Source organism: Suncus etruscus, chromosome 4, assembly GCF_024139225.1.
Source record: "Suncus etruscus isolate mSunEtr1 chromosome 4, mSunEtr1.pri.cur, whole genome shotgun sequence".
NCBI lineage: Eukaryota > Metazoa > Chordata > Mammalia > Eulipotyphla > Soricidae > Suncus > Suncus etruscus.
Genome location: NC_064851.1, coordinates 44416664 through 44430287, shown reverse-complemented (window position 1 = coordinate 44430287; position 13624 = coordinate 44416664). Strand labels below are relative to the sequence as shown.

At 39.7% G+C, this 13624-nt stretch overlaps 1 protein-coding gene and 1 pseudogene across 1 annotated transcript in view; both read right to left on the bottom strand.

Annotated features, from left to right (window-relative positions):
- Nucleotides 1-7576, bottom strand: part of CDC7 (cell division cycle 7) — a 35719-nt gene extending 28143 nt beyond the window's left edge. Inside the window, exons 1-3 of the mRNA XM_049772560.1 lie at nt 7519-7576; nt 6895-7109; nt 6-89 (exon numbers count right to left, since the gene is read on the bottom strand). Of these exons, the coding sequence (XP_049628517.1) occupies nt 6-89; nt 6895-7009 (199 nt within the window). The 5' untranslated portion in view covers nt 7010-7109; nt 7519-7576. The remainder of the gene's footprint in view (nt 1-5; nt 90-6894; nt 7110-7518) is intronic.
- Nucleotides 7577-12311: 4735 nt separating this feature from the next.
- Nucleotides 12312-13385, bottom strand: LOC126006772 (ubiquitin-conjugating enzyme E2 D2-like; annotated as a pseudogene).
- Nucleotides 13386-13624: the final 239 nt, after the last annotated feature.

Sequence of the window (13624 nt, the reverse complement as noted above, 5' to 3'; positions counted from 1 at the left end):
ATTACCTTCTCCAATTTTGTCCTTTATCTTAAACAAATTACCAAGCTGTGGTACAGCTTCATAAAGCTTCTCAATATCTTTTTTAACACCTGCAAAGGAAATAAGAACATATAGTTATAATTTATGAGTTTAATTTACATGTTCTTAAGTTACCCATCTCTTCAAAAAATATTCCTGGCTCTGTACTCTTGGCTTTGTACTTCCAGCAGGAGTGCTGGGAATCAAAATTAGGTTAGCCATATACAAGGCAAGCATCCTGCCTGTATTTTCTCTCTAGTCCCTCATACACATGCTTAAACATGAATAAACAAGACTAGTAAACAAGACTGGTAAAAAACAATATGACACACAACTTTTATTATTCTCAAATTACATAATAAAAGTACACTAATACTGCAGAGAATGCAAGACAGCTAAATTATTGACTCTTTTGTTTGTTTGGTTTGGTTTTTTGGGGGTCATACCTGGCTGCTCTCAGGGTTACTCATTGTTCTACGCTCAGAAATCACTCCCCGCAGGCTCAGGGGACCATATGAGATGCCAGATTCAAACCACCATCCTTCAGCATGCAACGCAAACGCTATCTTTTCAGCCCCCAAATTATAGTCTTTTTAAAAGAAAACATGGGGCCGGAGTGATAGCAGTGAGTTAGCCTTGCAGGTAGTCAACCCAGGTTCAATCCCAGCATCCTATATGATTCCTGAGCCTGTCAGGAATGATTCCTGAGCACAGAGCCAGAGAAACTCCCTGAACACTGACAAGTGTGGCCCCAAAACAAAAACAAACAAACAAAAATTTATTAATGATAATTTTATCATTATATATGCCTTAACACTTTCACAATACAATAATGGAAGATATTTTCCAAAATTGGAGAGACAGTACAGTGGATAAGGTGCTTGTTTTGTACACATTTGACCACAGGTTTATCTCCACACCTCATATGGTCTCATGAAACCACCAATAAGTAAATCCAAAGCACTGCTGGGTGTGAACCCAAAGCAAAACAAAAAATGCTTTTCCTTTCCCCAAAAACAACAAATCTTTAAGCTTGAGAGATTTATTTATATCTCTTAGGAATAGCAAAACATACATTTAAGAATGAAGGAAAAACTTAATGGGTTAAGGATTTGTGTTGCAATCAAGAGGCCCAGGTTTAATCCCAGGGACGACATAGTACCCAAATGCCACCAGAAATGACCCCTATCCCCATCAACCATTGAATTGCAGTTGACTGAGCACCAACAGATGTGGTCCCAAAACCAGAAAAACACAAGTAAATACAAATATGTAAAATTTTGATTTTGCCCCTCCCTTTTTTTCCTTCAAACAGAACCACATAACTTGAATTATCTTGTTCTGCCTCATAAATTGAGAGGGAAATAATGGAGGGTACCAAGACCAAACAGTCATATGAACATTGACTAGAAATAAAAAATGAACAGACTTAAACACCAAATCCAAAGCTAACAACAATAGAATCAATACCCAAACTAAAACAAGCTAGACACAGAGGAGACTACTTACACTAGCAGCAAAGGAGGGGGATATGGGATGCATGCTGGGAACAGAGGTGGAGAGAGGACAACATTGGTGGTGGGAATATCCTTTATTCAATGTCACTGTGTACTGTGAAAGATTTGTAAACCACTCTGGTCAAAATAAAAATTATTTTTAAAAAATTATATATGTATGTATACATATATACAGATATATATCTACATATATATCTGTATATATATCCATATATATATATCTGTACACACACACACACACACACACGGTCACAATTACTGTATATTTTCGCTCTATAAGATGCACCTGACCATAAGATGCAGTTTTTAGATGCTCTCCTCCCCTGCATTCAGGCTTCAGCTCCAGGCTGCATTCACTCCATAAGATGCAGTTTTGGGGGAAAAAATGTGTGTCTTATAGTACCAAAAATACGGTACTGTATCCATTATCCTGACAGAAATTACTTTAACTATACACGCTTTACAAAAGCATTCAAAAATCATCTAAAAATAATTAAAATGTAATAAAATACTGCATACACAAGAGTATGTATGTTATCAAATTTTATTAGGGTATAAAAGCCAAGTATTTGCTACTTAAGGTTATTATAATAATACTCTGCTGAGTCAAAGCACTTTTTAGATACATTATCTTTTAAACTCTTCACAAAACCTTTGGACTGCTGAAATAGCTCAAAGGACTGGAGCATATATCTGGCATTCACAGGTTATGGGTCACGTCTCTGGCACAGCATGGTCTCCCTAGACCTCTGATTAGTCCCTCAGAAAAATAAACAGAAAAATAAAACAAAACTGTCCCTTCAAAAGGGGAGAAAGTTATCTTCAAAATTCTCTATTCACTAAGAGTTTTAATCTAGTTTAAGTTACAAAAGTTAAAACTCATTCTTTAAAAAAAAAAAAAATTTTTTTTTTTCAGCTTTTTGAGCCACACACAGTGATGCTCAGGAATCTCTCCAGGCAGTCTCAGGTGACCAGGGGTTCGAATCTGGTTTAAGAGTATGTAAGACAAATGCTTTGTCCACAGTACTGTCTCTATCAAATCTTTTTTTTTACCACTGGTTAACTTTTTTTTTTTTTGTGGTTTTTGGGTCACACCCGGCAGTGCTCAGGGGTTATTCCTGGCTCTAGGCTCAGAAATTGCTCCTGGCAGGCACAGGGGACCATATGGGGCGCCGGGATTCAAACCAATGACCTCCTGCATGAAAGGCAAACGCCTTACCTCCATGCTATCTCTCCGGCCCCCACTGGTTAACTTTTTATGACATAAAAGTTTTACTTAATTTACCCTAAGTTTTACTTAGGGTAGGGAGGAGAGAAAGAGAACACAATCACAGCAATTGTGATGTCAGCAGCAGATAATATGCACTGCTCTTAGTAATACTGTAAAATTGGGAGAGCGTCTTTTATACCTCTGGAAGTTTAGATGTCACTTGTACCCACAACTTCCCACCATTTAGTTTCATCACTCTATCCAAATAATAAAGGTATGTAAGTATTCCTAGGTGGGATAGAACATTCACAAAGTAGAAAATACAACACATATTTTAAGAAGTAACTAAAATTATGGAAGAGGAAAGAGGCAGGCTTCTGAGAAGATATGAATATTCAAGGTGATAATTAAGGGCAGCTAAAGAAGAGAAAGGCATAGAAATCAAAAGCAACCAAAATGAATTTGAAGCAGGGAAAAACAAGGACAAATTTGAGGGGGTAACAAATTAAATAAGAGCTGAAGACTAATGAAGAGGACAAGAAGATCCAGTCTAGTTTTCCTTCCACTATAGTGACACATCTAAAATATAAAATGGTAAAAACTTAAAAGTATCCTAATTTTTCTTTCCATCTATTCATAAATAGTCTCAAGAAGAGGTAATAACAAAATTATAAAAACAAAGTTTGAACATGGCAGGAGTCAATTAAAATCCTGATTTCTATTTTATTAGGTGGTATGACTTTTCTTGAACAAAGTTTTTTCTCTGAGTCTTAGTTTCATGATCTACAGAAAAGGGATAATCCAAGTGCTCAAGAACAGATAAATAAACTGGTGTATCTACACAATGGAATATTATACAGTATTTGAAAAAATAAAGTCAGGAAACTTGCCTATGCATGGACAGCCATGGAGAGTACCATGCTGGCTGAAATGAGTCAGAAGGAGAGAGAAAAATGTAGAATGATCTCTCATCTGCAGAATATTTAAAAAAAGAACAGTATGAAAATAATACCCAAAGACAATAAAAATGTTGAGTGGGAAGTACACTGAAGACAAGAGAAAAGTTCACTATGAAATAATAGTTGGAAATGATGGCACTGGACAAGAATTGGGAAATGAAAGGAAGTATATGCATAATATTCCTTCATTAAAAGCATTGCAAACCAAAGTACCTAAAAGGAAAAAAGGGTAATGAGAGAGGGGTGGCGGGAGAGAGAGAGGAAAGGAGGAGGGAGGGGAGACTGGTGGGATGACAGAAGAGTAACTGGGGAAATTGGTGGCAGGAAATGAACACCAGTAAAAGGTTGGCTGTTGGGGCTGGATTGGTGGCTCAATGGTAGGGCGTTTGCCTTGCATGTGGCTGACCTAGGAAGGACTGTGGTTCAATCCCCGGCATCCTATATGGTCCCCCAAGCCGGGAGCGATTTCTGAATACAGAGCCCAGAATAACCCCTGAGCTCCCCCAGATGTGGCCCCCCCAAAAAAAACAAAAGGTTAGGTGTTGAAACACAGTATGATTGAAACGCCACTATCAGCAACTGTTTAACTTTGTATTTCAGTGATTTAATAAAATAAATAACTTTTTAAAAATAAAAGTAAAAGGAGATAATCATAGAACCCAGTCTAATAGGTACTGGGAAGATTGAAATACTATAAATTTTTTACCATAATGCCTGGTATAGTTATTTTTTTTTTTTTTAATTGGCTACACCTGGCAGTGCTCAGGGGTTACTTCTGGCTCTGCACTCAGAAATCACTCCTGACAGGCTTGGGAAATTTATGGGATACTGGGGATTGAACCCATTCAAGGCAAATGCCCTTCTGGCTGTGCTATTGCTTGGAACCCTGGTATAGTATTTTTTAAATGACCGTGGTAAATACGTTGTGGCTATTTCTTTAGGATTTTGCTTTATCTTTCCTGATTCAAATTCATTGTGCTGTGACTTCATGTAACTGGTTCAATTATCCATTCTCTTCTGACATCATAATTAAGTTCTCCTCTCACTACTCACACTACCTTATTTACTGTGCACTAGTCCACTGGACTGTAAGATTATCCTATTTATTTCCTGCTTGTCTACCTCCTCCCTTTAGAATACAGTTCCACCAACCAGTAAAATTCCACCTATTGTTCACCACAATAAAATCAGAATAAGGCCTGGCATGTTTGTTGAATGGATGAATTGCTATTATTATGGGCAGTCACATAGTAGGAGGGAAAAATTTTTCAAAGCCTAGAAATTATAATAGAGTGAAGTTAAAAGCAGTAAGTTACATATAGAGCACCACAAAAATCAAACCAAGATCTGGCTTTCTAGCAGTCAAGGTTCTCAGTAAATTACAAATCTTTCCTAATGAGTTCCAACCACTTCAAAATTCTGGGTCACAGGAAAGGCAGTGCGATGTTCAAATTATGTTCAATCTGATAATATATTTCTTTGATTCGAAATAAGACACAGATTTAACAACTCTGAAGATGGTGTGAAGCTGGAAAGACAGGTTAAGGTGCTTGTCTTGCATGCAACCAACCCCAGTGTGACCTCTGGTATTACATGGAACCCTAGCAATTCTAGAAGCCAATTAGTCAGACATACATACTGCCAAATGTAAAACTTAAATCAGAAGTTAAAAGCAAAACTCCCTTCATAGGGCCTAGAGCATCAGTGAAGAAACTAAAGACAAGAGTGCTGAACAGTATGAAAAGAATATGGTGTACTTTATTATGTCCAATAACTAATAAAGGAAATAAAACCATAAAAGGCAGATAATCTTAAGGGAATCCATGTGACTACTCCCACTGTATGAATTCACTCTCAATCCTTGCTCCTAAATTATAAGGTGCTTTTTGGGTGCAAGGGGACACCAATGTTACTGGGGTGCTTACTCTGTTTTGGCATTCAGGGTTAATCCCAGTAGTTATGTAGAGACTACATACAATGCGACTGGAATAATAAAAATTTTACTTTCAGTAGCATTGTACAAGATAAACTGAAAAATGGCAAATGAATGAGGACAGGTAGTTTAGGTAAGAAAGTTTGTTATAAGGAGCTGAGAGGAAGCTCAATGGGCTTTGCATGCTTAAGACCCAGGTACAATATCTCGCACCAGTCTCTACAATGGGAGTAGAAAGAAGTGGCAACACAATTAAAACTAAGATAAAATGCATGAGTGGACACAATTTGCAACTCAAAGTTAGCACTGTCAAAAGTAGCTCTTAATGTCTAATACAGGCTTTATTACCCAAAATAGGGGTGCCAGAAACGGTACATTTTTGACACAACTTGAGTTTACTTTTAATCAGGAAACAGAAACTGATGTCCAATTTTTATTGGGTGAAGTCTATTTTGTAATTGATATGAATATCATAGATGAAAGGTCAAATAGCATCTTTAGACAAGAACCAAATACACTTATGTCAAAGGGTAGTGAAAGTCACCCGGAATTCGGATTTAACAAATATTTATTAAGTATTCATTAAATCCCAGACACTATGTAAGCTGTGCAGGATCGAGGGTGAAAATTTCGGTGTGCTTCAAGATATGAGTCAGGTTCCAAAAACACTTCATGATGTATGCTGAAATAAAATGCTTTATTATTACTACAAATGTCTTGTCTCTTTTATTTTTGTTACTAAACACTGCATTTGAATAATACTCAGACGGAAATCCTCCTATATTTATAAATTTCTAAGTCCAAGTCTATAGCAAGCAATACGAAGTAAAGAACCTAGCCCTAGCAGAAAAACTCTAGTCTGAGCATCCACACACTTTGTGTTCTCAGACAATTACTAACATTCAGACCTCAGCATCTGTCAAATGGGGCCGCAGCTCAAGTGGTCAGAAGTGCATGATGCCTGGCACATATCAGCTGCTGGATTCCATTCCTGGCACGGTATGCCCTCCTTGTCTTTTAAAGACCTTAGCATCTTCATCTTGTTAGGACAACCCTCTCTCTAAACACGATCGGGTACAAATACCTATCTTAAAACAGCTTTAGCTGTGGGAGAACTCTAGGATCAACTCACTCTCCAGACCCAAGGGAGTCATTTCTGTTGTCAATAATGAAAAAAACCTGCGTGGAACGGCTGCCTACCATCCCAGTCTTGGCAAGTGTGTGGAAGGACGTGTTCTCTGCAAATCCACCACGTACCTGACCGTTTAAAATTCTGCTCACATTTCCTTAGCGAACCCTCCGCTTGGGACGGCTCCCGGAGGGGAGAAAATGCCATAGGCTCATCCAAGGGGATCCCCAATGGTGACTCCATCCCCAACCCGGTGGGAGGCGCAAAGGTCCGTTCCTGGCTGGCTCAAGGCTGAGGATGTGCGGGGCGGCGGCGGGAGGCGGGAGGCGGGAGATGCAGGGCCCTGGAATTCAGAAAACAAATCAAAAACAAGACATTTCTAGCATGCATGGAACCGAGAGCAGCGGCTCAGACGGAAGGAGACCCTCGTCTGGCCACAGAAGAGGGCCCAGGCGACTCGATCGTCCCTCGGCCTAGACTGCGAAGTCAAGGCCCGGCCAGCGGCGGGGAATGAATGAATGAATGGCAGGCAGCCTTTAGGGAGCCCGGCTCGCGCCCAGGGACTTCTTCCTCCAGCAGCGGGCGGCGCACAAAGTGCGCATGCGCAAATCTTTCCCGCCGCAGGCCGGCGGGGTTCGGAGGGACATGGAAAGGGCGGGCCCTGCGCTGCGAAAAGACCGAAGCAGTGATCCGGAGTCCCTTCGTTAATGCCTCGCAATCCCGCCCCAGGGAACCAACCGTCGGAGACTCACGGTTTCAGGGTATTCGACTTCTGAGGCGGCCCCATACATCAGCGCCGTCGGAGCCGAGACTTCCTACAGCCGAGTTTAGACTGTCGAATGCGCCTGCGCGCAGCGCTTCCCGCCGTGCCGCTTCGGAGTGCGCGTGCGCGTGCGCGGGCGCTTTGGGAGGCTCCCGTAGAATCCGCTAGTGGGCGCTTGCTTGGAAGGGTTTGGTTGGTTACTTCTCCAAGGCTGGATGGAGTTAAAAGGTGTCAGGAAAGGTCACAGAGGGGAACTGTTAAACTAGCATTCCGGGGAGCAAAGGAGGGAGATATGGGACACGTGCTGGGAAAAAAGGGGTGGAGGGAGGACAACCCTGGTGGTGGGAATGGCCCTGATTCATTGTCACTATGGACCTTAAATATTACTGTGAAAGATTTGTTATTCATTTTTTGGTCACAATAAAAATTATTTTTTAATTAGTATCTTTATTTAAACACCTTGATTACAAACATAATGGTGGTTGGGTTTCAGTCATGTAAGAACACCCCCCTTCACCAGTGCAACATTCTCATCACCAATGTCCCAAATCTCCCGCCTCCCTACATCACCCTTGCCTGTACTCTAGATAGGCTTTCCAGTTCCCTCATTCATTCACATGGTTATGATAGTTCTCAGTGTAGTTATTTCTCTAACAGCACTCATCGCTCTTTGTGGTGAGCTTCATGAAGTGAGCTGGAACTTCCAGTCCTCCTCTCTTTTGTCTCTGAAAATTATTGCAAGAATGTCTTTCCTTTTTCTTAAAACCCATAGATAAGTGAGACTATTCAGAGTCTATCTCTCTGCCTCGACTCATTTTACTCAGCATAATAGATTCCATATACATCCATGTATAGGAAAATTTCATGACTTCATCTCTCCTGACGGCTGCATAATATTCCATTGAATATATGTACCACTGTTTCTTTAGCCATTCATCTGTTGCAGAGCAAAGTGAATCTTAGATCTAAAGCTAGCATTTCCAGGAAAGGACCAAATCCCGAGACATAGTAGTTTCTGGTTATGGCATTCCTCCACAGACCATGCAAGACTTTGGACACTCATGTAGAAAAAACTCAATTGCCTAAATGAATATATAGTGGTGTTCATTAGTTTCTATCTCCCTTGTCTTTATGAGGCATGCCATTGCAGCGGGAGCAAGACATTCTTCCTTTATGAAGACTAATGCCAGTGAGATATTGCCAGGAGTCATTGCCCTGAAGGACATGGAGAAATGGAAGTAGAGGTATGTAATGGTAAACAGGAGAAATCACGATAAAGGAAGAGCTTTAAAGAAAAAATGGTCAGGCAAGGGATAGTGGTGTACAGAGGGAGGAATGAGCTGGATGTGTTGGGAGAGGGTCTCTTGATCCATGATGATCAAGGCAAAAAACTAATATTAGGCTAGAAAGATCGTACCAACCGGTAGCTAAAGCATTTCCTGGATGTACCGTTCCAGGTACATCCTGGCATCACATATGATCACTGGAGCATCACAGGTGTATCCCCCAAACAAACAAAAATTATATTACCATCATGTATGAACACAAAGCATAAATATTATCAAAGTCACCAAAATGGGCAAAGTTTCTTTATCCTCTGTTCATGAATGTGCTTTCTTTACCAATTACAGCTGTAGTTCAGTCCAGTAAATAATATTAGGTCCTTCTACAATAATTACAAAAACATACAATTGGGGCCAGAGCAATAGTATAGCGAGTAGGGTGTTTGTCTTGCATGTAGCCAACCTTGGTTCAATTCCCAGACTACTATTTCTCAGCCTCCCTGACCCTTTGGGAGTGATTTCTGAATGCAGAATCAGAAGTAACCCCTGAGCTCCACTAGGTATGGCCCCAAAACAATATTAACAACAAGAACAACAAAACCTCACAGTTATAGAATTATTCCAGCCTTTTTATAGTTTTAAAACCTGAGCAATTTCTGGACCCTTTTCCTTCATCACCTAACACAAGTCCATTCTGCAGCAGGTTCTCTTTTAACACCCTCTGAATGAGAAGCCCTGAGATTCTCTATGGGTGCATTCTTACCCACAGAAACAATTAAAAAACAAACAAACAAACAAACTAGCAAGTAGATACAAACAGAAGTTTTCCTCTGGACTCTGACTGGAGAGCACCAAACATGGTCATAGTGGAGATGCCTATTAGATACCCAAATGATAAGGTCAAGTAAATTGAAGAATATATTGATCAAGCCAGAGACATACACATGTAGCCCAAAACAAAACAACTAAAAGACAAGTTTAAGATTAACATAAAACTAAAATATATAGCTTTTGAATAAGAAAAGAAATTTTCTAAACAGGTAATGGTTAAATAAACTGCCCCATTAGAGAAGGGACCACTATGATAATGATAGTTGGAAAGGATCACTCTGGACAAGAACTGGGTGCTGAAAGGTGATAAAGTGGCTGACCTTGGTTCAATCCCTAGAATTCCATATGGCCCCCCAAGCACTATCAAGAGTAATAATTCCTGAGTGAAGAGCCAGGAGTAAGCTCTGAGCATAGCTGGATGTGTCCTCCCCCCCCCAAAAAAAAAAAACAAATTAGAAAAGTCAGGTTGGTTAATATAATAATTTTCTGCAAGATATCTTCGCTGTTATCTTGGCTGGGTGAATCCAAGAACAGTCCCCAGAATGAGAAATTACTTCCCATCCCCTTGTCCCCTTTCGGGGGAAGACCTTGGAAATATTTATCCGCAGCAAATAATAATCCACACAGACCAGAACGATAGGGTTTAAAAGATCGGGCAAGGAGAGCCAAAGAATCCTCCTGCAGCCAGCAGCTTTTCACAGAAGGACCTCTAACTCCTGTCCCTCCAGCTATTTATTCCCAACTCCACAGCGCCCCACCTGGAAGGGTTAGGTGGGGCAAAAGTCACAGAACAATCCTAAGGAGACACTTTTATATACAATTCCAAGAATCATCTTATGGAAACTTTTTCATATGCTACAATTTTCTATTTTGTCATTTTGTCAATTACTTCATTTTTCCAGTTTTGTGGAACTGGTGAGTAGTTGTATGTTATCCAGATTCAAAATAAACAAGATGAAGAATGGGAATCTCAGTAAGAAATATCTAGATGAAGAAAACATATATAGGTTGCTCTACATAAAGTTTTGTTAGCATACATAAGCAAAATAGTCCCCCATTTCCCCTCCAGAGCATATAGATTTCAGAATCTAACAAAATTCTACAAAAATTCAGAGATTCATATAATCAGTTGTTTTACAATTCATATTTAAATATGTTAATACACACTTTAAAACCTAAGATCTTATGTTCACTGAACTTCAAGATAAATTAAGATACTATTAGAAAGAGACCCAGGATCAAGAATAATAATATATCAAGGTTAATCTCTGAGGTCTGAAACTTGATAGGGTCTGGTAAAATTTTGTAAAGAAGCTGACAATATCAATTCAGCCATTCATGAGAAAAATAACTTTAAAAAGGCTATGACGGAAATAGCACAGCAGATAGTACAAATTGAAACCAGTTGAATCCCTGGCACCATATGGTTCCTGAAGCATTACAGAGTGCAACCATGGAGTCCTTCAGTACCATAGGGAGCCTGGGTAATCCCTGATACTGCAAGGCCTGAGTGGTACCAAATCCTCTGGCTTTTGCATTGAGTTATCTTACCAGTTGACCAAGAATTGCTACTGAGGTTCTTGACTCTCTCTCTCTCTCTCTCTCTCTCTCTCTCTCTCTCTCTCTCTCTCTCTCTCTCTCTCTCTCTCTCTCTCACACACACACACACACACACACACACACACCACCACCACCCACCACCACCACCACCACCACCACCACCACCACATACACACACAATTTCAACAAAGTCATAATGATTTCATTTCCAACTATGATTATTAAAAAATCAAAGATTATTTAAGAGGCCTGGAATAGTACAACATGAAGGATGTTTGCCTTGCAGGCGGCCGATCCAAGTTGAATCTTCAGCATCCCATATGGTGCCCCGAGTCTGCCAGGAATGATTTCTGAGTACAGAGCCAGAAGTAACCCCTGAGTGCCTAGCTATTAGTGCTATGTGTTACTCAAGCTCATAAATTGTCAAATACAATGCTGAAATTAAAAAAAAAATTATACCTCACTTTACACAGATTTGAGGCAAGTATAATTTTGGTTTATGGATACACTGTTATCAAAGAGGCATATATATCCTATTAGATGTCATTATATATTAATAAAATTCTCTTTTTTAAGGGAAGAGAAGGATACACTTCAAAGGAACCACTTCAAAGAAACAGTCTGTCATTAGAGATGTAGTTGGAGTTTCTTTTGAAATAATGCCAATTTATGCCTGTGGTCTCATAATTATTGATTTCTTCTTCCACTCAAAGTTATCCCAGTTTGAAAAATTTTGGTAAAGTATATGAATAGCCTACCTATATAACATATAATGTGGTGAAAATCTTGGCATTAATTCTTTGTCTTTGGTTAAAATTACAACTATTAATGTTTGCATAGTTTATAATTATTATTTCTCAAAGAGCCAAAAATCTTCCCACAATGACCTTTTCTATATAAAATCATATTTTTGGCAAAAAATATTCCATCATTTTTACTATTCATTCCAAGAATATATGTAATATATTTAATTTAAATAAATTCTGTAAAATTGATCCATGAGCATAATAAAGTTACTTTATTTTCTGTTCATTTCTTTCCTATTATCTCATAAATATAGTTGGATTTTCTTTTCATTTACTTTTTTTTTCTTTTCTTTTTATTTCCATTCTCTGTAGAACAAGAACAGGTCATTCCTTTATTGACATGGATAAAATACATCACATTTTCTGTTCTGCCGATGCTATAGATTCAATACCAATTCTCCAGCCACCTCAGTTAAGAGCATAAAGTATATCATGTAGCCTCAGATCTCTAACAGTGGAAGGCTTACGCAGGATGGACGCTGCTAAACAATGCTGCTTCCTTGGATTTGACCACTGAGCTCTATTCAGCTCCCCCTCAGATGGCTTCTTCAGCATGTTAGAGCAGTGAGGAATGGTTTAGTCTCATAACCAAGTTAGAGTGAAGACATTGGCCACATAATACACATGCTCATTTTTAAAAAATCCTGAATCTTGGGCAACTGTTCTCTAGTAACTACTGGACAGTTTCTAAAAGCAGTTATTGTCCAAAGCTGGAAGAACTTAAGTCTTCTCAGATGAGCATGTGAATGAATGGAGGGAGGTAAACAAAAAATAAAATTAAAAAAGATGAGGTCTGATAGGGGAGCAGCCGCATAAGAAAATCAATAAAGGAACAGTAATTTAAAGTTTATTCCAGCTATAATGCAGGTTATTCTGACTTTAAGGTAGCATCACATGGCGTACTTCTGAGTCCATTCCCGAGATATTCTGTTGTACTTATCTCTGTCTTTTTATAGATCTGTGCAATCTCTGGCACTAGGGGGGTCATCTGGGTTTGGATGGCATAGCAGTGAACAAATGGATAAAAGAACTTAAATAGTTAAAGCAGGAGACCACTGTGACCTTAGAATATCGAGACAAATGCTGCCATTACTGTTAATATTTGGATGATAAATTCTTATTGTAAATGCAACCTTAGGTGGTTTGAAGGGGTAGTCTGTAGGAAAATGAACTGTCAAAAAGAACACACCGCCTTGATATGGGCTGTCATTAGGTCCCATAATTGTGGCTTGCCAATGAAACATATCATCCCCAACTGGACCTGCAGAACATTGTGCTGGAGGGTCATGGGCCAAATCATTAAGTTCCTTTTTGATCCGTTTCAGCGCCATCGTCGTGCGTGCGGGGCTGGTGTGCTTCGCGCGGGGCGGCGGGCTCTGTTCTCCGGGCTCTCTGGCGGCGGGGACGGGGCGGGGAGCGTCGTCGGTCGGTCGGTCGGTCAGTCGATCGGTCGTGTCGGCCTCATGCAGGCGCTGGTCTCGCGAGAACCTCGTGGCCGGCCCAGAGCTTCATTTACTTTTTTTTAATAATAAATTATGAATTTATTTTACTTTTAAACTTTTTTGAACCAACATTGAAACACCAGCCCAAATTCTTTGGTTCTTCATAAATAGGA